The sequence below is a fragment of the Pristiophorus japonicus genome, chromosome 20 (assembly GCF_044704955.1).
Source record: "Pristiophorus japonicus isolate sPriJap1 chromosome 20, sPriJap1.hap1, whole genome shotgun sequence".
Taxonomy (NCBI): domain Eukaryota; kingdom Metazoa; phylum Chordata; class Chondrichthyes; family Pristiophoridae; genus Pristiophorus; species Pristiophorus japonicus.
In genome coordinates this window covers 22,388,076-22,410,532 of record NC_091996.1, presented here as the reverse complement: position 1 = coordinate 22,410,532, position 22,457 = coordinate 22,388,076, and the positions used below count along the sequence as shown (strand labels likewise).

At 46.0% G+C, this 22,457-nt stretch overlaps 1 protein-coding gene across 1 annotated transcript; it reads right to left on the bottom strand.

The window, feature by feature from the left end:
* Positions 1-5,031: 5,031 nt before the first annotated feature.
* On the bottom strand, positions 5,032-5,727 carry LOC139232889 (ferritin heavy chain, oocyte isoform-like). Its single transcript, XM_070863381.1, has one exon. The coding sequence runs from the start codon at positions 5,707-5,709 to the stop codon at positions 5,191-5,193; it is 519 nt and encodes a 172-aa protein (XP_070719482.1). The 5' UTR covers positions 5,710-5,727; the 3' UTR covers positions 5,032-5,190.
* Between the last annotated feature and the right edge of the window lie 16,730 nt (positions 5,728-22,457).

The following is a 22,457-nucleotide window of genomic DNA, read 5'->3' as shown; positions in this document are numbered from 1 at the left end:
CATTTCTACATTTCTGCACTGTGGGATAGAGGACCTGTATCGACCACTGTGATCCCCCCCGACCCCACACGGTGAAGTCTGAATCCCAGCTGGGACACTGGGGGAAGATGTCAAGTGCAGACCAGGATCTTCCTCATGGTGAGACGTCAGCACGCCCAACAATTGACAGCCAGCGGCAGAGTGGTATTAACAGAAGGCCGGCAGATCAGCCTGCCAGTTGTTGAGTCAACGAATGTTGTTGGGAAGGAGAGTGGTTGAAAACAAGAAGAATAATTGTGACACCATTTGCATATTGTCTTCACCCACTGCCTTCACTCGGTGATTTGGTGTAAAGGGGCTCGCAGTGTGAATCTTGCACTGTCACAGTTTAAAGAAGAAACCATTGTCTGATGTTTTGGTATCAATCTGCCTCTCTCAGGACATGCTTACAACTAGGGAACCTCATTTACGTTCATGCTGTTTTTAAAAAAAAAAAGCTGGAAACAGTGTGATAAAATAGACCCCGCATCAAAACTATGCAAACGTGCTGTAACTGTGGACCACAGCGTTTTGAAAATTAACCCCTGAGCTTGTTGACAAGCTGACCGATCTCACCACTTCAGAATGATATAAACAGATTGCTGCATTAAATGATTTAATTTTTTTTTTAATGGGTGTTCAAACCATCCTGGTTTCTAGGAGATTGCTGATTTTAAGTCGGAGATAAACGATCAGTAGCCAGGGAGCAGACGGGAAGGAGATTAGCAGGAAAGTGGGACCATGTGGACATGTTGTGTGAGACAACAAAAATAAAAGAAAAGACTTGCATTTATATAGCGCCTTTCACGACCACCGGATATCTCAAAGTGCTTTAATACTTTTGAAGTGTAGTCACTGTCGTAATGTGGGAAACATGGCAGCCAATTTGTGCACAGCAAGCTCCCACACACATGTGATAACGATCAGATAATCTTTTTTGTTATATTGATTGAGGGATAAATATTGGCCAGGACACCGGGGATAACTCCCCTGCTCTTCTTCAAAATAGTGCCATGGGATCTCTTCCGTCCACCTGAGAGAGCAGACGGGGCCTCGGTTTAATGTCTCATCCAAAAGATGGCACCTCCGACAGTGCAGCACTCCCTCAGCACTGCACTGGAGTGTCGGCCTAGATCTTTGTGCTCAAGTCCCTGGAGTGGGACTTGAACCCACAACCTTCTGACTCCGAGGCAAGTGTGCTGAGCCACAGCTGACATAAAATAACTTCATTTTAAACCGTAATTAGTTTTTGAAAATAAAATTTGAAGGGCAATCCGAACGACTCCTGTGAGTGGAGTTATATTGTCGTAGTGAATCAATGTGAAGTGGTTTTGGGTGTGTATCGATGTGAACGTGGTGGTAATAACTGGATTCAGTTTGTGATCTGACTTCCAAATGTACTAACGTGAGAGATGTGATGCCCCCTCGAGTAGGGTCTTGTACTGTTCGGAGCAGTATAACTCTAGTCCAGTGGAAAGTAGCACTTTAGAAGTGCTCATATGGGTCAATATTATTTAGTCAATCTTTTTAATGTTAGTGCTGTGTTGCACCAATAGTTATCTGCTAGGGACAGCATGCACAGAACCCCTTTGCCACTAAGTAAGGACAAGTTGTGAAGTGCATTTGTAAGTGTAACTTGGGTCTGGTGACTGAGCATCATTTTAGTAAGCCATCTCAGACCTGCTATCTGGAATCATAGAATGATACGGCACAGAGGAGGCCATTTGGTCCATTGTGCCTGTGCTGGCTCTTTGAAAGAGCTATCCAATTAGTCCCACCCCCCCGCCTTTTCCCCATTAGCCCTGCAAATCTTTTCTCCTTCAAATATTTATCAAATTCCCTTTTGAAAGTTACTGTTGAGTTCCACGTAATATTGTCACGTTGCTATAGACTCACAGGTCTTGGCACCTGTGGGTTTTGTTTGCCCTGGATTTTGTTATTTTTCTCTCTCGATCTTTTTCCTATAATCCTCACTTCCTCTCCGAGTTTCTCTCCATCTTTCAATACGCAGCTTATAAAATTATTTTTACGATGTCCAACAGTAAAATTAGTAAATCATTCCAGGACCTCACGAATGTAATTGGAATTATAGAAATAAATCTGTTGTGGGTTCTTCCATCCCTGGAATTTGACTTAATTACCATGGCAACACTTTCTACAACGGCAATCCCAACCTGAACGGATGGATACTGCACTCCACTGAATGCTCCCATTCTAGTTTAGCAGCAACTACTGGACGAAATTACACATTTTCTCTCTGTGGCCATTACTGGGATGTATGTAAGAACCCCTATCCAATCTTATATTTTCCCTACAGTACCAAGCTAACAGACATAAGAAAGAACTTGAATTTATATGGCATCTTTTATTACCTCAGTATGTCCCAAGTCTGTTTACAACCAATGAGGTAGTTCTGAAGACCACAGTTGTAACATGGCAGCCAATTTGTGCACAGCAAGCTCTCACAAACAGCAATGAGTTAATGACCAGGTAATCTGTTTTTAGTAATGTTGGTTAAAGGATAAATATTGGCCAGGTCATGAAGGCCTACCAGGAGGGATTGAGTAGATTTGGCCTATACTCTCTGGAGTTTAGAAGAATGAGAGGTAATCTCATTGAAATGTATAAGATTCTGAGGGGGATTGACAGAGGTTATTTCCCCAGGCTGGACAATCTAGAATTAGGGGGAATAGTCTCAGGGTAAGAGGCCGGCCTTTTAAAACTGAAATGAGGAGGAATTTCTTCACTGAGGGTTGTGAATATTTGGAATTCTCGGCCCCAGAGGGCTGTGGATGCTCAGTTGTTGAATATATACAACGCTGAGATTAATTTTTGGACTCCAGAGGAATTGAGGGATATGGGGATAGGGCAGGAAAGTGGAGATGAGGTCGAAGATCATGGCCGACTCCTACTCCTAGTTCTTGTGTTCTTATTAAGACTCTCTTGCTCTTCTTCAAAATAGTGCCATGGGATCTTTTACATCCACCTGAGCGGGACGACAGGGACTTGGTTTAATGTCTCATCTGAAAAACGGCACATCCGACAGTGCAGTCCATCAGTACACCCACATCCACTACTGTATTGAAGTGTCAGCCTAGATTATATGCTGAAGACAATGAATTGGGACTTGAACTCACAACCTTCTAACTCAGATGAGTGTGCTACCACTGAAGCAATGCTTACACATAACTACATAAAGTCACAAGAACACTAAAAGCAATTTGCATTTATATAGTATCATTAATGTAGAAAAATGTCCCAAGGCACTTAAGAACAGTCTGGTAGCATCAATACCCGTAGCTAACAGCTTTGAAGTTTCTGGCTATATAATGTGTTTGCTTCATGGGTTCTTTGCTCAAGAATTCATAGCAACACATTGCTATTAAGAACTAGTTGGTTTATTAGCAAAGGTTTAACAATCAGACTACACATTACCAGTTCAACTATTTTAGTTGTGCACTTTAAACAAATGCTCCCTGCAAGGGGTGGGATGGGCGGTGGGGATCACACTCCCAAATAATTTTTTTTCCAGAGTCCCTTTTTTTTTGAGGGCACCAACACACAAATTATACAAGTACCCTGTGGCTAAAAGGGGGGAGGGGGCGGGCACTAAAACCAGCAAATTAAACAAATTAAACTTTAACCTTAAATTATCAAATTAAAATTTGGTTGCCGGGGGCGATGATGCACTCCAGTCTCTCCGGCGCCCACCTCTCATGGAAGGACGCGAGCGTACCGGTGGACACCTCGTGCTCCATCTCCAGGGACACCCTGGCTCGGATGTAACCGCAGAAGAGAGGCAGGCAGTCGGGCTGAACGACCTCCTCGACCGCCCGCTGCCTGGACCGGCTGATGGCCCCCTTGGCCGTGCCCAGGAGCAGTCCTACGAGGAGGCCTTCCGACCTGCCCGCTCCCCTCCGCACAGGGTGCCCAAAGATCAGGAGTGTGGGACTGAAGTGCAGCCAGAAATTGAGGAGCAGTCCCTTCACATAATGGAATAGGGGCTGCAACCTCACACATTCCATAAAAACATGGAACACGGATTCTTCCAGACCGCAGAAATTGCAGGTGGACTGGGAGTCCGTGAACCGACTTAAAATCTTATTGCACGGGACTGCTCCGTGCACCACCCTCCAGGCCAAGTCCCCAATAAATAGTGGGAGGACTCCCGCATAGAGTGCACTCCATCGGGGACCCCCACCTCTTCCAGACGGCAAGATGGTCAACAGTGTTCACAACAAAATAGTTGCAGAAATCAGTCAAGTGCCCCCTGATTAAAGGGGACACACACCAAACACTTTCAAACAAGTGTCCCCTGTTTTTTTTTAGGACACTAAAAACACAAATTATACAAGTGCCCCCTGGCTAAAAGGGGGAGTGGGGGCACTAAAACCGGCACAATAAACAAATTAAACTTTAGACAAAAAACATCAAATTAAAATTTTGTTGCCGGGGGTGATGATGCACTCCAGTCCCTCCGGCGCCTACCTCTCGCGGAAGGCCATGAGTGTACCGGTGGACACCGCATGCTCCATATCCGAGCCAGGGTGTCCGTGGAGGTAAGCACGGAAGAGAGGCAGACAGTCTGGCTGAACGACCCCCTCGACCGCCCGCTGCCTGGACCGGCTGAATGCACCCTTGGCCGTGCCCAGGAGCAGTCCAACGAGGAGGCTCTTGGACCTACCCGCTCCCCTCCGCACAGGGTGCCCAAAGATCAGGAGAGTGGGACTGAAGTGCAACCAGAATTTGAGGAGCAGCCCCTTCAAATAATGGAACAGGGGCTGCAACCTCACACATTCAATACAAACATGGAACACGGACTCCTCCAGACCGCAGAAATTGCAGGCGGCCTGGGAGCCCGTGAACCGACTTAAAAATGTATTACACGGGACTGCCCCATGCACCACCCTCCAGGGCAAGTCCCTAATAAATAGAGGGGGACCTCTGCCTCCTCCAGACGGCAAAATGGTCAACAGCTCTACATTTTTACAAGTACACTTAAATAAATCCACCGATATGCAGCTTAATAGAACCCAGTCAAGTTTATGGTGGTACAATCAATTACATAATTGGGATAGTGAAAACTGGACAGACTACAAACATAAGTTAAACATGCACTGAGCTTCACAGACAGTGCTGTAAGCAGCAAGGGATAGACAGCAGTTCAGGTGTTCAGCTGCTATCTTTACCCAAGGTGTGCTTGTCAAATAAGTATTCAGCCATTCCGTTTTCAGGAGCACCCAATCTCCGCAAGTTGGTTACATAGTCTCCGAGTAGCTTGATAGACTTGACCTGCTCATCCAGGAAGTCACACAGAGGTGGGTCATTCCTGTCTGTAGCTAGTTTATGCAACTCTAAAAACGATTGGTTCACACTCTTCTCCAGTTCCAGGGAACACACCATTGCATCCAAGCCACTTCCCCATTCATCACGATCTGGTTTCTTGATATCCTGCAGTAAGATGCACTCTCCTCGCTGGTTCTGTAGTTTCATCAGTTTCTCAGCATGGTCGCGCTCTTCATAAGATTGTTCGAGAAAGAATTTGGCAAAATTCTTCAATGCAATGTCATCTCGATCAAAGTAATAGGACATGGAGAGGTAGACGTACGACGCGTACAGCTCCAGATTGATCTGGCGGCTGATGGCGGCCTCGCAGTCGGGGTGGTAATTCTGTCGCACCTGGGAGCTCATGGCGATCGGCGGAGGGAAAGGGGGAGGGCTCGGGTTAATATAATCAGGGTGGTAATGGCAGGTGACTGTGCAGTCGGCCGCTAGTGGGGGCGGATGGGTGATTTTTTAAAAAAGTAACTAGGAAATGAAAGTTCCGTTCAAACACTGTTGAACCAGGAACACCCTCTCTCTCCCTCACTCCTTTCACTCTGACTCCCAAACTTGTGAGCATACTCACAGGTGCATTCATTATGGACTAGAATTCTTGCCTTCAACCATCTCAAGCCATTAAAACTAAACTGACACCATCCTCACCGTTCCACCCACATACATTTGGGGACATTGGATAACAATCAGGCTTGCTTGACTTGTCTGCTGCCTTTTCTGATGGATGCTGGGTCCAATTGTTCACTCCCCCAGTCCACCCTGGTTGGGATCAGCATCAACCAGGAATTGAGCCAGGGACCTTCTTGGTCTATATGCCTCAGTTTCTGTACTCCTCTTCCTGTAACCTCACAAGCTACTCTCCTTGACCACATGCTCAATTGTTAACCAGCTCTTTGTTGTCTCCACCTTGCTATTTTCTATTGTCTCCAAAGGAGGAAATGTTGAAAGCTGGTTAAACGTGCAGCCTAACTTGCATTTTTATTTATGGTGTTAATGATGTAGAATTACATAAAATATACAGCACAGAAACAGGCCATGCAGACCAACTGGTCTATGCTGATGTTTATGCTCCACACAAGCCTCCTCCCACTCTGTTTATATATGTAAACCTGTAAATATCTTGTTCAACCACCAGAGGGCTCATCCCCTGGAGTCCAAAGGGATCCCACAATTCCTTGGGAGCACCAGTACTTAATGAAGCCTCACAGACTGGAGAGGCACTCTGGAGACCTGCAATAAATGACTAAGGTCATACTTTACTTTGAGCTCACAGTATCTGGTCAGACTCTTTATTCATACACTACAACTGGCGATGAGATACAGATGAAGAACCTCACCGCAACGATGCAGAGAACAGTGGGCATCCTGGAGAAATTTTCAGAGGGAGATGATTGGGAAACCTTCGTGGAACGACTCGAACAATACTTCGTGGCCAATGAGCTGGAAGGAGAAGCGAACGCTGCCAAACGAAGGGCGATTCTCCACACCGTTTACGGGGCACCAACATATGGCCTCATGAAAAATCTCCTTGCTCCAGCGAAACCCACAGAGAAATCGTATGATGATTTGAGCACACTGGGGCATCTTAACCCGAAGGAAAGCATTCTGATGGCGAGGTACCGGTTCTACAAGTGCAAGAGGTCTGAAGGCCAGGAAGTGACAAGCTATGTTGCCGAGCTAAGGCCCCTCGCAGGACATTGTGAATTTGAAGGACATTTGGAGCACATGCTCAGGGACTTCTTTATACTTGGCATTGGCCATGAAGTAATACTGCGCAAACGTTTGACTGTAGAGACCCCAACTTTGAGTAAAGCCATAGCGATAGCCCAGGCATTCATCGCCACCATTGACAATATCAAGCAAATCTCTCAGCACACGAGTGCTGCTACAAGTACTGTGAACAAAGTAATGTTGTTTTCGAATCGTAACATACAGGTCACACATGCCTGCAGCTGCACGTCCACAGATGTCTGAGTCCACCATCAAGGGTGATGAATGCTAGGCCATTAACACCTTGTTGGCGCTGCAGGAGTGATCATCATTTCCATTCATGCTGCTTCAAAGGATATGTTTGCAAGGGCTGTGGAACAATGGGACATCTCCAACATATGTGCAGGCGAGCTGCAAACCCTGCTAATCCTGCAAACCACCATGTTGCAGAGGAGGACAGATCGCGACGAACCAGAGCCTCAGACCGAGGAGGCAGAGGTATATGGGGTGCACACATTTACTTCAAAGTGTCCCCCGATAATGCTGAAGGTTGAATTAAATGGACTCCCAGTGTGAATGGAACTGGACATGGGCGCGAGCCAGTCCAGTATGAGCAAAAAGACTTTCAAGAAATTGTGGTGCAGCAAGGCCTCAAGGCCAGTCCTGACTCCCATTCGCACTAAACTGAGAACTTACACAAAGGAACTGATTCCCGTAATCGACAGTGCTACTGTAAAGGTCTCCTATGATGGAGCGGTGCACAAGTTACCACTCTGGGTGATACCAGGGGATGGTCCCATGCTGCTCGGCAGGAGCTGGCTGGGGAAGATACGCTTGAACTGGGTTGACGTCAGAGCACTCTCGCCCGTCGACGACACTTCGTGTGCCCAGGTCATAAACAAGTTCCCCTCGCTGTTCGAACCAGGCATCGGGAAGTTCCAAGGAGCAAAAGTGCAGATCCACCTAATTCCGGGGGCACGACCCATCCATCACAAGGCGAGAGCAGTACTGTACACGATGAGAGGGTGAAGATCAAGCTGGACTGGCTGCAACGAGAGGGCATCATTTCGCCGATTGAATTCAACAAGTGGGCCAGTCCGATTGTTCCAGCCCTCAAGGGAGACAGCACTGTCAGAATCAGTGGTGATTACAAAGTAACTATCAATCGTTTCTCCCTGCAGGATCAATACCCACGACATCAGTAGTGAGAAAAATGTTGGAATCAATCATTAAGGATGAAATGGCAGTGCATTTGGAGATCAGTGATAGGATTGGTCCAAGTCATCATGGATTTATGAAAGGGAAATCATGCTTGACAAATCTTCTGGAATTTTTTGAGGATGTAACAGGTAGAGTGGACAAGGGAGAACCAGTGGATGTGGTGTATTTGGACTTTCAAAATGCTTTTGACAAGGTCCCACACAAGAGATTGGTGTGCAAAATCAAAGCACATGGTATTGGGGGTAACGTACTGACGTGGATAGAGAACTGGTTGGCAGACAGGAAGCAGAGAGTCGGGATTAACAGGTCCTTTTCAGAATGGCAGGCAGTGACTAGTGGAGTGCCGCAGGGCTCAGTGCTGGGACCCCAGCTCTTTACAATATATATTAATTGAGTGTAATATCTCCAAGTTTGCAGATGACACTAAACTGGGTGGCGGTGTGAGCTGTGAGGAGGACACTAAGAGGTTGCAGGGTGACTTGGACAGGTTAGGCGAGTGGGCAAATACATGGCAGATGCAGTATAATGTGAATAAATGTGAGGTTATCCACTTTGGGGGCAAAAACACGAAGGCAGAATATTATCTGAATGGTGGCAGATTAGGAAAAGGGGAGGTGCAGCGAGACCTGGGTGTCATGGTTCATCAGTCATTGAAAGTTGGCATGCAGGTACTGCAGGCGGTGAAGAAGGCAAATGGTATGTTGGCCTTCATAGCTTGGGATTTGAGTATAGGAGCAGGGAGGTCTTGCTGCAGTTGTACAGGGCCTTGGTGAGGCCACACCTGGAATATTGTGTTGAGTTTTGGTCTCCTAATCTGAGGAAGGACGTTCTTGCTGTTGAGGGAGTGCAGCGAAGGTTCACCAGACTGATTCCTGGGATGGCTGGACTGACATATGAGGAGAGACTGGATCAACTGGGCCTTTATACACTGGAGTTTAGAAGGATGAGAGGGATCTCATAGAAATATATAAGATTCTGACTGGACTGGACAGGTTAGATGCAGGAAGAATGTTCCTGATGTTGGGGAAGTCTAGAACCAGGGGACACAGTCTTAGGATAAGGGGCAGGCCGTTTAGGACTGAGATGAGGAGAAACTTCTTCACTCAGAGTTGTTAACCTGTGGAATTCCCTGCCGCAAAGAGTTTTTGATGCCAGATCATTGGATATATTCAAGAGGGAGTTAGATATGGCCTTTATGGCTAACGGGATCAAGGGGTATGGAGAGAAAGCAGGAAAGGGGTACTGAAGGAATGATCAGCCATGATCTTATTGAATGGTGGTGCAGGCTCGAAGGGCCGAATGACCTACTCCTGCACCTATTTTCTATGTTTCTATGTTACCAAAGGCAGACGACCTTTTTGCGACGTTGGCGGGAGGAAAGACGTTCACGAAGCTGGACTTGACCTCGGCTTACATGACACAGGAGCTGGAGGAATCATTGAAGGGCCTCACCTGCATCAACATGCACAAAGGTCACTTAATTTACAACAGATGCCCTCCCTGGGTACATTGCTTAACTGTGAACATGTAACACATGTTCACAGTTAAGCAATGCAGCCAGGGAGGCGCCACTAAGTTTATGGTCTTGGCCCTCCTAACCGTGGTCTAGGGTCCATGTCGACTATGCAGGCCCATTCTTGGGAAAAATGTTCCTAGTGGTTGTAGATGCGTACTCCAAATGGATTGAATGTGAGATAATGTCGGCAAGCACGTCAGCTGCCACCACTGAAAGGCTGCGGGCCATGTTTGCCACGCACGGCCCGCCTGATGTTCTTGTGAGTGACAACGGGCCATTTTTCACCAGTGCTGAGTTCAAAGAGTTCATGACCCGCAATGGGATCAAACATGTCACATCTGCCCTGTTCAAACCAGCATCCAGTGGTCAGGCAGAGAGAGCAGTGCAAACAATTAAACAGAGTTTGAAGAGGGTAACTGAAGGCTCACTACAGACTCGCCTATCCCGAGTCCTGCTTAGTTATCGCATGAGACCCCACTCGCTCACTGGAATTCTACCCGCCGAACTGCTCATGAAAAGGGCACTTACGACAAGGCTCTCGTTAGTCCAGCCTGATCTACACGAACAGGTAGAGAGCCGACGGCTTCAACAAATTACATATCATGATAGCGCAAATGTGTCACGCAAAATTGAGATTAATGATCCTGTATTTGTGTTGAACTATGGACAAGGTCCCAAGTGGCTTCCCGGCACTGTCGTGGCCAAAGAGGGGAGTAGGATGTTTCGGGTCAAACTTTCAAATGGACTCATCTACAGGGAACACTTGGACCAAACCAAACTCAGATTCACGGACTACCCAGAGCAACCCACCTTGGACCCTACCTTTTTTGACCCCCCCAACACACACACACACACCAGTAGCAACCGACACAGCAGTTGACCACGAAGCAGAATCCATCACCCGCAGCAGCCCAGCAGGATTCACCACACCAGGCAGCCCAGCGAGGGATCAACAAATGACTCACTAAAACCAGCATTTGCACCGAGACGTTCAACCAGGGAAGGAAAGGCCCCAGATCGACTCACCTTGTAAATAATTACACTCGTGACTTTTGGGGGGTGGGGGCGGGGGAATAGTGTAGTTTTATATATGTAAACCTGTAAATACCTTGTTTAACCACCAGAGGGCTCATCCCATGGAGTCTCAAGGGATCCCACAATCCCTTGGGAGCACCTGTACTTAAGGAGGCCTCACAAGCTGGAAAGGCATTATGGAGACCTGCAATAAAAGACTAAGAAGGTCACACTTTACTTTGAGCTCACAGTATCTGGTCAGACTCTTTATTCATACACTACACTCTCCATCTCGCCCTATCAGCATAACTTTCTATTCACTTTTCCCTCGTGTGCTTACCGAGCTTTCCCTTCAATGCTACGCTATTGGCTTCAACCACTCCTTGCGATAGCACGTTCCACATTCTCGCTACTCTCTGGGTAAAGAAGTTCATTCAAAATATTTTTCTTTCAGGGCCTCAAGTTTCTTTTGAAATAAAAATTACTTCATAGCTATTTTTCCCTTGAATTTTTCCAGGAATTCCTTTTCTTTTTACTAGAGCCGTTCATTCTCTGTATGTAAACGGCAGGCTGCCAATCGGCTCGTTCTCAGAAATGCAGTCAGTGCAGTGACGCAAAGGGTTACAATGGCACTATTTACACTTCATTTCTCACTGGAATGAATTATGCTGCAGTTTAATGAGAAAATAGTGTTATTATCACCACGATTTTAATTGCTGTCATCCATGGCTCATCGTTTTCATCAACTAGGAAACAATTAGGGCTTTTAACAGGAGATTTATTGCAAAATTATACAATATAAATTAGCAGAGTTCACCAAAGCGACTTTTTTTTTACATACCGCAAAGCATGAATTTGATAACTTGTGATCTATTTGTTTAAAATATGGCAGGTACACACATGGTGCTGCCTTCATTAATATTTAAATAGTTATCACAGCGTGGAGAACAGTGCCTAACCTGTCCTCCTGAAAAGGCGCTTCACAGCAGGAAGCAGTTGGCATGCTTTCCTTCGGTGGGCTGCAATTTTCAGTTTGCTCGGTGGCACTAGTGAGCGCACCATGTCTAACAATAATAGAAATAATTTCTTATTCAAGTCACAGAGCAGAGACTGATGGCCCCTTGAATATCCACCAACATGGCTGAAAGCTCGTCAAGCTCCAGCCTTTCGAAGGAAAATTGTTTAAATTGACTCCACATGCACCTGTTGGATGAGTTAAATTGACACTGGCAATGAAAGCTGACGTGTTTTTATTGAAGGTATAATAAAATATATTCATTGAAAATGTAATGTTATTGGTACAATATCTCGGGCAGCAGACATAATCTTGGATCACCGTTATAATTTGTTCAGAACATTAACCTTATCAAAGTAACTCTGAAAAGCATTAAATAGTTGTATAACGGGTTGCATCACTCTGATTTGAATAGGTTGTAGAGTTTGTGTGTATACAGATATATGTAATAATATATACCCCAATCTCCCATTGTAAATCAGGCAATATACTGTTTTATGACTGGAGTATTGTATAGTAGTATTAGGCTGTCCCTCGAATCAAGGATGACTTGTTTCCACACCAAAAAGGGATGAGTTCACAGGTGTTTCAATGAAGGACCTAATATTCCAGATCCCAAACTCCATGTTGAAGGGTGGAAGATGTCTGTGCGTGGATTTTTTTAACGTGTGGTGGCCGTTGCACACCAGCCACCACACGGGCTTGACAGAGCTAGGTCTTGGTCCAGTGGCAAGGATTAACCAAGATGACTGGAGTATTGTATAGTATTAGGCAGTCCCTCAAATTAGTTCCATTGTAACCCTTTATGTCTTAGTGGGCACACATGCTCCTACTGTCCACATATCGCAGTGTGGGCTGGCCCGTGCTGCCCTGGGACCTCGCCTCTCCTGGGCCCCGATCAAAAATGGAGCAGTTGGTAACAGGACATTATTTTGGAGACATCAAATATCGACACACTGTTATTTGAAATATCAAAATATTAAACTCCAGCCTAGTTGAAGGGTTATTAACATCAGCATAAGCAAACGGCAACTAACAGAATGAACCCGATTCAGTAGGGATGTGAATAACAGCAGAATCAAACCCCTGCAGTCACTTGTGAGCTCGCTGGTGTCTCAGCAGGTCGGATGACTCTGTGAATCCCTTCCAACACATGGAGCAGGTGAACGGTCTCTCCCCAGTGTGAACTCGCTGGTGTTTTAGCAGATCGGATGACTCTGTGAATCCCTTCCCACACGTGGAGCAGGTGAACGGTCAGAAATTTGGGGAGTAGTGTACCATTTAATGTACAACACATTATTCTGCTACAAAGGTGTTCCTTTAGGCCGACAGAGTCTAACTGAGGAGAATAAGAGTTCAATTGCTTTTAATTGCATTAATCGAAATTCCTTCTGTTAGCAGTTTCAGTAACTCTTCCAAGATGTCATTAGCACATGTTATTTAAACAATATTTATATATTTAAATAAACCTTTGAATAGATTTTTAGCGGGCTCCTGATGGTCAGGTCAGGCTCTTTATAACCCGCCCTGCACGCAGTAGATTGGAGTTTCAGGTGGTGGGCCAAGCTTTCTGTGACATAGAAACATAGAAAATAGGTGCAGGAATAGGCCATTTGGCCCTTTGAGCCTGCACCACCATTCAATAAGATAATGGATGATCATTCCCTCAGTACCCCTTTCCTGTTTTCTCTCCATACCCCTTGATTCCCCCTAGCCGTAAGGGCCATATCTAACTCCCTCTTGAATATATCCAATGAACTGGCATCAACAACTCTCTGCGGCAGGGAATTCCACAGGTTAACTACTCTCTGAGTGAAGAAGTGTCTCCTCATCTCAGTCCTAAACTGGCCTACCCCTTATCCTAAGACTGTGTCTCCTGGTTCTGGACTTCCCCAACAACAGGAACATTCTTCCTGCATCTAACTTGTCCAGTCCCGTCAGAATCTTATATGTTTCTATGAGATCCCCTCTCCTCCTTCTAAATTCTAGTATATAAAGGCCCAGTTGATCCAGTCTCTCCTCATATGTCAGTCCAGCCATCCCTGGAATCAGTCTGGTGAACCTTCACTGCATTCCCTCAATAGCAAGAACGTCCTTCCTCAGATTAGGAGACCAAAACTAACACAATATTCCAGGTGTGGCCTCACCAAGGCCCTATACAACTGCAGTAAGACCTCCCTGCTCCTATACTCAAATCCCCAAGCTATGAAGGCCAACATACCATTTGCTTTCTTCACCGCCTGCAGTACCTGCATGCCAACTTTCAATGACTGATGAACCATGACACCCAGGTCTCTTGCATCTCCCCTTTTCCTAATCTGCCGCCATTCAGATAATATGCTGCCTTCGTGTTTTTGCCACCAAAGTGGATAACCTCACATTTATCCACATTATACTGCATCTGCCATGCATTTGTCCACTCGTCTAACCTGCTCAAGTCACTCTGCAGCCTCTTAGTGTCCTCTTCACAGCTCACACCGCCATCCAGTTTAGTGTCATCTGCAAACTTGGAGATATTACACTCAATTCCTTCATCTAAATCATTGATGTATATTGTAAATAGCTGGGGTCCCAGTACTGATCCCTGCGGCACTCCACTAGTCACTGTCTGCCATTCTGAAAAGGACCTGTTTATCCTGACTCTCTGCTTCCTGTCTGCCAACCAGTTCTCTATCCACGTCAGTACGTTACCCCCAATACCATGTGTTTTGATTTTGCACACCAATCTCTTGTCAAAAGCCTTTTGAAAGTCCAAATACACCACATTCACTGGTTCGCCCTTGTCCACTCTACTAGTTACATCCTCAAAAAAATTCTAGAAGATTTGTCAAGCAAGATTTCCCTTTCATAAATCCATACTGACTTGGATCGATCCTGTCACTGCTTTCCAGATGCGCTGCTATTTCATCTTTAATAATTGATTCCAACATTTTCCCCAGTACTGATGTCAGGCTAACTGGTCTATAATTGCCCATTTTCTCTTTCCCTCCCTTTAAAAAAAAAAAAAAAATGGTGTTACATTAGCTACCCTCCAGTCCATAAGAACTGATCCAGAGTCGATAGACTGTTGGAAAATGATCACCAATGCATCCACTATTTCTAGAGCCATTTCCTTAAGTACTCTGGGATGCAGACTATCAGGCCCCGGCGATTTATCAGCCTTCAATCCCATCAATTTCCCCAACACAATTTCCTGCCTAATAAGGATATGCGTCAGTTCCTCCTTTTCACTAGACTCTCGGACCCTTAGTACTTCTGGAAGGTTATTTGTGTCTTCCTTCGTGAAGACAGAACCAAAGTATTCATTCAATTGGTCTGCCATTTCTTTGTTCCATAGAAACATAGAAACATAGAAAATAGGTGCAGGAGCAGGCCATTCAGCCCTTCTAGCCTGCACCGCCATTCAATGAGTTCATGGCTGAACATGAAACTTCAGTACCCCCTTCCTGCTTTCTCGCCATAACCCTTGATCCCCCGAGTAGTAAGGACTTCATCTAACTCCCTTTTGAATATATTTAGTGAATTGGCCTCAACTACTTTCTGTGGTAGAGAATTCCACAGGTTCACCACTCTCTGGGTGAAGAAGTTTCTCCTCATCTCGGTCCTAAATGGCTTACCCCTTATCCTCAGACTGTGACCCCTGGTTATGGACTTCCCCAACATTGGGAACATTCTTTCTGCATCTAACCTGTCTAAACCCGTCAGAATTTTAAACGTTTCTATGAGGTCCCCTCTCATTCTTCTGAACTCCAGTGAATACAAGCCCAATTGATCCAATCTTTCTTGATAGGTCAGTCCCGCCATCCCGGGAATCAGTCTGGTGAACCTTCGCTGCACTCCCTCAATAGCAAGAATGTCCTTCCTCAAGTTAGGAGACCAAAACTGTACACAATACTCCAGGTGTGGCCTCACCAAGGCCCTGTACAACTGTAGCAACACCTCCCTGCCCCTGTATTCAAATCCCCTCGCTATGAAGGCCAACATGCCATTTGCTTTCTTAACCGCCTGCTGTACCTGCATGCCAACCTTCAATGACTGATGTACCATGACACCCAGGTCTCGTTGCACCTTCCCTTTTCCTAATCTGTCACCATTCAGATAATAGTCTGTCTCTCTGTTTTTACCACCAAAGTGGATAACCTCACATTTATCCACATTATACTTCATCTGCCATGCATTTGCCCACTCACCTAACCTATCCAAGTCACTCTGCAGCCTAATAGCATCCTCCTCGCAGCTCACACTGCCACCCAACTTAGTATCATCCGCAAATTTGGAGATACTGCATTTAATCCCCTCGTCTAAATCATTAATGTACAATGTAAACAGCTGGGGCCCCAGCACAGAACCTTGCGGCACTCCACTAGTCACTGCCTGCCATTCTGAAAAGTACCCGTTTACTCCTACTCTTTGCTTCCTGTCTGACAACCAGTTCTCAATCCACGTCAGCACACTACCCCCAATCCCATGTGCTTTAACTTTGCACATTAATCTCTTGTGTGGGACCTTGTCGAAAGCCTTCTGAAAGTCCAAATATACCACATCAACTGGTTCTCCTTTGTCCACTTTACTGGAAACATCCTCAAAAAATTCCAGAAGATTTGTCAAGCATGATTTCCCTTTCACAAATCCATGCTGACTTGGACCTATCATGTCACCATTTTCCAGATGCACTGCTATGATATCCTTAATAATTGATTCCATCATTTTACCCACTACTGAGGTCAGGCTGACCGGTCTATAATTCCCTGTTTTCTCTCTCCCTCCTTTTTTAAAAAGTGGGGTTACATTGGCTACCCTCCACTCCATAGGAACTGATCCAGAGTCAATGGAATGTTGGAAAATGACTGTCAATGCATCCGCTATTTCCAAGGCCACCTCCTTAAGTACTCTAGGATGCAGGCCATCAGGCCCTGGGGATTTATCTGCCTTCAATCCCATCAATTTCCCCAACACAATTTCCCGACTAATAAAGATTTCCCTCAGTTCCTCTTCCTTACTAGACCCTCTGACCCCTTTTATATCCGGAAGGTTGTTTGTATCCTCCTTAGTGAATACCGAACCAAAGTACTTGTTCAATTGATCCGCCATTTCTTTGCTCCCCGTTATGACTTCCCCTGATTCTGACTGCAGGGGACCTACGTTTGTCTTCACCAACCTTTTTCTCTTTACATACCTATAGAAACTTTTGCAATCCGCCTTAATGTTCCCTGCAAGCTTCTTCTCGTACTCCATTTTCCCTGTCCTAATCAAACCCTTTGTCCTCCTCTGCTGAGTTCTAAATTTCTCCCAGTCCCCAGGTTCGCTGCTATTTCTGGCCAATTTGTATGCCACTTCCTTGGCTTTAATACTATCCCTGATTTCCCTAGATAGCCACGGTTGAGCCACCTTCCCCTTTTTATTTTTACGCCAGACAGGAATGTACAATTGTTGTACTTCATCCATGCGGTCTCTAAATGTCTGCCATTGCCCATCCACAGTCAACCCCCTAAGTATCATTCGCCAATCTATCCTAGCCAATTCACGCCTCATACCTTCAAAGTTACCCTTCTTTAAGTTCTGGACCATGGTCTCTGAAATTACTGTTTCATTCTCCATCCTAATGCAGAATTCCACCATATTATGGTCACTCTTCCCCAAGGGGCCTCGCACAATGAGATTGCTAATTAATCCTCTCTCATTACACAACACCCAGTCTAAGATGGCCTCCCCCCTAGTTGGTTCCTCAACATATTGGTCTAGAAAACCATCCCTTATGCACTCCAGGAAATCCTCCTCCACCGTATTGCTTCCAGTTTGGCTAGCCCAATCTATGTGCATATTAAAGTCACCCATTATAACTGCTACACCTTTATTGCATGCACCCCTAATTTCCTGTTTGATGCCCTCCCCAACATCCCTATTACTGTTTGGAGGTCTGTACACAACTCCCACTAACGTTTTTTGCCCTTTGGTGTTCTGCAGCTCTACCCATATAGATTCCACATCATCCAAGCTAATGTCTTTCCTAACTATTGCATTAATCTCCTCTTTAACCAGCAATGCTACCCCACCTCCTTTTCCTTTTATTCTATCCTTCCTGAATGTTGAATACCCCTGAATGTTGAGTTCCCAGCCCTGATCATCCTGGAGCCACGTCTCTGTAATCCCAATCACATCATATTTGTTAACATCTATTTGCACAATTAATTCATCCACCTTATTGCGGATACTCCTTGCATTAAGACACAAAGCCTTCAGGCTTGTTTTATTAACACCCTTTGTCCTTTTAGAATTTTGCTGTACAGTGGCCCTTTTTGTTCTTTGCCTTGGGTTTCTCTGCCCTACACTTTTCCTCATCTCCTTTCTGTCTTTTGCTTTTGGCTCCTTTTTGTTTCCCTCTGTCTCCCTGCATTGGTTCCCATCCCCCTGCCATATTAGTTTAAATCCTCCCCAACAGCACTAGCAAACACTCCCCCTAGGACATTGGTTCCAGTCCTGCCCAGGTGCAGACCGTCCGGTTTGTACTGGTCCCACCTCCCCCAGAACCGGTCCCAATGCCCCAGGAATTTGAATCCCTCCCTGCTGCACCACTGCTCAAGCCACGTATTCATCTGCGCTATCCTGCGATTCCTACTCTGACTATCACGTGGCACTGGTAGCAATCCCGAGATTACTACTTTTGAGGTCCTACTTTTTAATTTAGCTCCTAGCTCCTTAAATTCGTTTCGTAGGACCTCATCCCTTTTTTTGCCTATGTCGTTGGTACCAATGTGCACCACGACAACTGGCTGTTCTCCCTCCCATTTTAGAATGTCCTGCACCCGCTCCGAGACATCCTTGACCCTTGCACCAGGGAGGCAACATACCATCCTGGAGTCTCGGTTGCGGCCGCAGAAACGCCTATCTATTCCCCTCACAATTGAATCCCCTATCACTATCGCTCTCCCACTCTTTTTCTTGCCCTCCTGTGCAGCAGAGCCAGCCACGGTGCCATGAACTTGGCTGCTGCTGCCCTCCCCTGATGAGTCATTCCCCTCAACAGTACCCAAAGCGGTGTATCTGTTTTGCAGGGGGATGACCGCAGGGGACCCCTGCACTACCTTCCTTGCTCTACTCTTCCTGCTGGTCTTCCATTCCCTATCTGGCTGTGGACCCTTTCCCTGCGGTAAGACCAACTCACTACACGTGATACTCACGTCATTCTCAGCATCGTGGATGCTCCAGAGTAAATCCACCCTCAGCTCCAATTCCGTAACGCGGGCCGTCAGGAGCTGGAGGCGGATACACTTCCCGCACACATAGTCGTCAGGGACACCGGAAGCGTCCCTGAGTTCCCACATGGTACAGGAGGAGCATAACACCCGACCGAGCTCTCCTGCCATGACTTAACCCTTAGATACACTTAAACTGGTAATAACAATGTTAAAAGTTACTGACCAATATAAGAAGAAAAAGAAAAACTACTCACCAATCACCAGCCAATCACTTACCCCCTAGGCTGTGACGTCACCTTTGTTTTTTTGCCTTCTCCCTGTAGCTGCACCGGTACGCCTCTCGCCGACCCCGGACTCGCGCTGCTCCGAGCTCCCGCCTCCTCGACTGACTGCTCGACTCCCGCTGGCCTTTATAGGCCTCTCGCCGACCCCGGACTCGCGCTGCTCCGAGCTCCCGCCTCCTCGACTGACTGCTCGACTCCCGCTGGCCTTTATAGGCCTCTCGCCGACCCCGGACTCGCGCTGCTCCGAGCTCCCGCCTCCTCGACTGACTGCTCCCCATTATAAATTCAGCTGAATCTGACTGCAAGGGACCTACGTTTGTCTTTACTAATCTTTTTCTCTTCACATATCTATAAAAGCTTTTGCAGTCAGTTTTTATGTTCCCAGCAAGCTTCCTCTCGTACTCTAGTTTCCCCCTCTTAATTAAACCCTTTTTCCTCCTCTGCTGAATTCTAAATTTCTCACAGTCCTCAGGTTTGCTGCTTTTTCGAGCCAATTTATCGGCCTCTTCCTTGGATTTAACACTGTCCTTAATTTCCCTTGTTAGCCATGGTTGAGCCACCTTCCCCGTTTTATTTTTACAGGGATGTACAATTGTTGAAGTTCATCCATGTGATCTTTAAATGTTTGCCATTGCCTGAGTCTGCCAGAGAAGCGGTGCCAACCTGAGCGCTCAGCCCCCCCAGCACACGATCGCAGAGTTAATTCTGGGGATGCTGCCGATTTAATACAAATTCAGGATTGAAGCATTAAACTGATGCAGTTTGTATGTGAAGTAAGAAGTCCAATGGAGAATTTTGAATAGAGTTTGATTTATTCGATTAAAGTAGAGACTGAGCGACTGACTGTCTGGTAGGCCCGAGTACTCTTCATACAAGAGATAAGAAAATAGGAACAGGAATAGGCCATTCAGCCCCTCGACCCAGTTCCGCCATTCAATTAGACCATGAAAACAAGACTTGCTTTTATATAGCGTCTTTCACAACCTCAGGATGTCCCAAAGCGCTTTACAGCCAATGAAGTACTTTTTGAAGTATAATCACTGTTGTATTGTAGGAAACATTGTAAAATTAAAATGTAATGGCTGATCTGTACCTCAACTCCATTTACCCGTCTTTGCTTCATGTCCATTGATAACCTTACCTCATAAAAATCTATCAATCTCCGTCTTGATCATTTCAATTATCCCAGCATCCACAGCCTTTTAGGGGAGAGAGTTCCAGATATCCACTTGCCTCTGTGTGGTAAAAGTATTTCCTGATTTCACTGCTAAATGGCCAAGCTCTAATTCTAAGATTATGCGCCTCGTTCTGGAATTTCCCACACCAGAGGAAATAGTTTCTCTATATCGAACCTACTTGAAGCCCTTTATCATTTTAAACACCTCAACCTTTTGACCTCAAAGGCCTTCCATCCCAGAACCTTTCCTATTCACTCTGGGATGGGGTTCCTCATCCCCTGCCATAACTTTGGCCGGAAACCCTGGAAAACAGCACAAGCAGCCATTTATACCATCTCTCGGGGGGGGGGGGGTTCTGCCCATCACGTAATGGTGATTGTTTCTAAAAGTGAGAACAAGAACAACTTGCATTTATATAGCGCCCATCACCTCTTCAGGATGTCCCAAAAAGACAATGAATTACTTTTGAACTGCAGTCACTGTTATTTTGTCGGCAAACGCGGCAGCCAAATTGCGCACAGCAAGCCCCCACTAACAGCAACGAGATAAACGAGCAGATAATCTGTTTCTGGCAATGTCTGTCAGCTCAATGGGAGAAGATCCTCCTCCTCTTCGAATAGTGCCAGAGGATCTGTTGCATGCACCTGAGCAGGCAAAATGTTATATATGCAGACTTGCCACTAGGGGGCACACCTGTGGGAGACCTAAGGGTCACCTGTGCACCCTGGGCAAACAGGTATAAAAGGCAATCCACCATGCTGCTTCCTCACTTTGCAGTTACATTAGAGACCAAGGTCACAATGGTTTGAGCTTACAACAAAGTCTTGTGGAGTTATTCTAAATGTAATAAAATGGGGTCACGATTTAACGTCTCATCCGATCGATGACACCTCTGACATTTCAGCACCCCCTCAGTATCGTACTAAAACGTTAACCTAGGTTAGATGTTCAAGTTCCGCAGGGGGCCTTGAAACCACAATCTTCGAGAGCGTGACCATTGAACCGAACCAGACTGACACTTAACTGGACATAAGGGGAGCGAATGGGTTAATAAATTATGTAGTATTGCTGAGACCCACAGTGCTTCATCCAAGCCAAGCTTAGCATCTGAGTTCAAACATTTGACAGAAAAACATAGAAACATAGAAAATAGGTGCAGGAGTCGGCCATTCGGCCCTTCGAGCCTGCACCACCATTCAATAAGATCATGGCTGAACATGCAACTTCAGTACCCCATTCCTGCTTTCTCACCATAGTGATCCCCCTAGTAGTAAGGACTACATCTAACTCCGTTTTGAATATATTTAGTGAATTGGCCTCAACGACTTTCTGTGGTCGAGAATTCCACAGGTTCACCACTCTCTGGGTGAAGAAGTTTCTCCTCATCTCGGTCCTAAATGGCTTACCCCTTATCCTTAGACTGTGACCCCTGGTTCTGGACTTCCCCAACATTGGTAACATTCTTCCTGCATCTAACCTGTCTAAACCCGTCAGAATTTTAAATGTTTCTATGAGATCCCCTTTCATTCTTCTGAACTTCAGTGAATACAAGCCCAGTTGATTCAGTCTTTCTTGATAGGTCAGTCCCGCCATCCCGGGAATCAGTCTGGTGAACCTTCGCTGCACTCCCTTGATAGCAAGAATGTCCTTCCTCAGGTTAGGAGACCAAAACTGTACACAATATTCCAGGTGTGGCCTCACCAAGGCCCTGTACAACTGTAGTAACACCTCCCTGCCCCTGTACTCAAATCCCCTCGCTATGAAGGCCAACATGCCATTTGCTTTCTTAACCGCCTGCTGCACCTGCATGCCAACCTTCAATGACTGATGTACCATGACACCCAGGTCTTGTTGCACCTCCCCTTTTCCTAATCTGTCACCATTCAGATAATAGTCAGTCTCTCTCTGTTTTTACCACCAAAGTGGATAACCTCACATTTATCCACATTATACTTCATCTGCCATGCA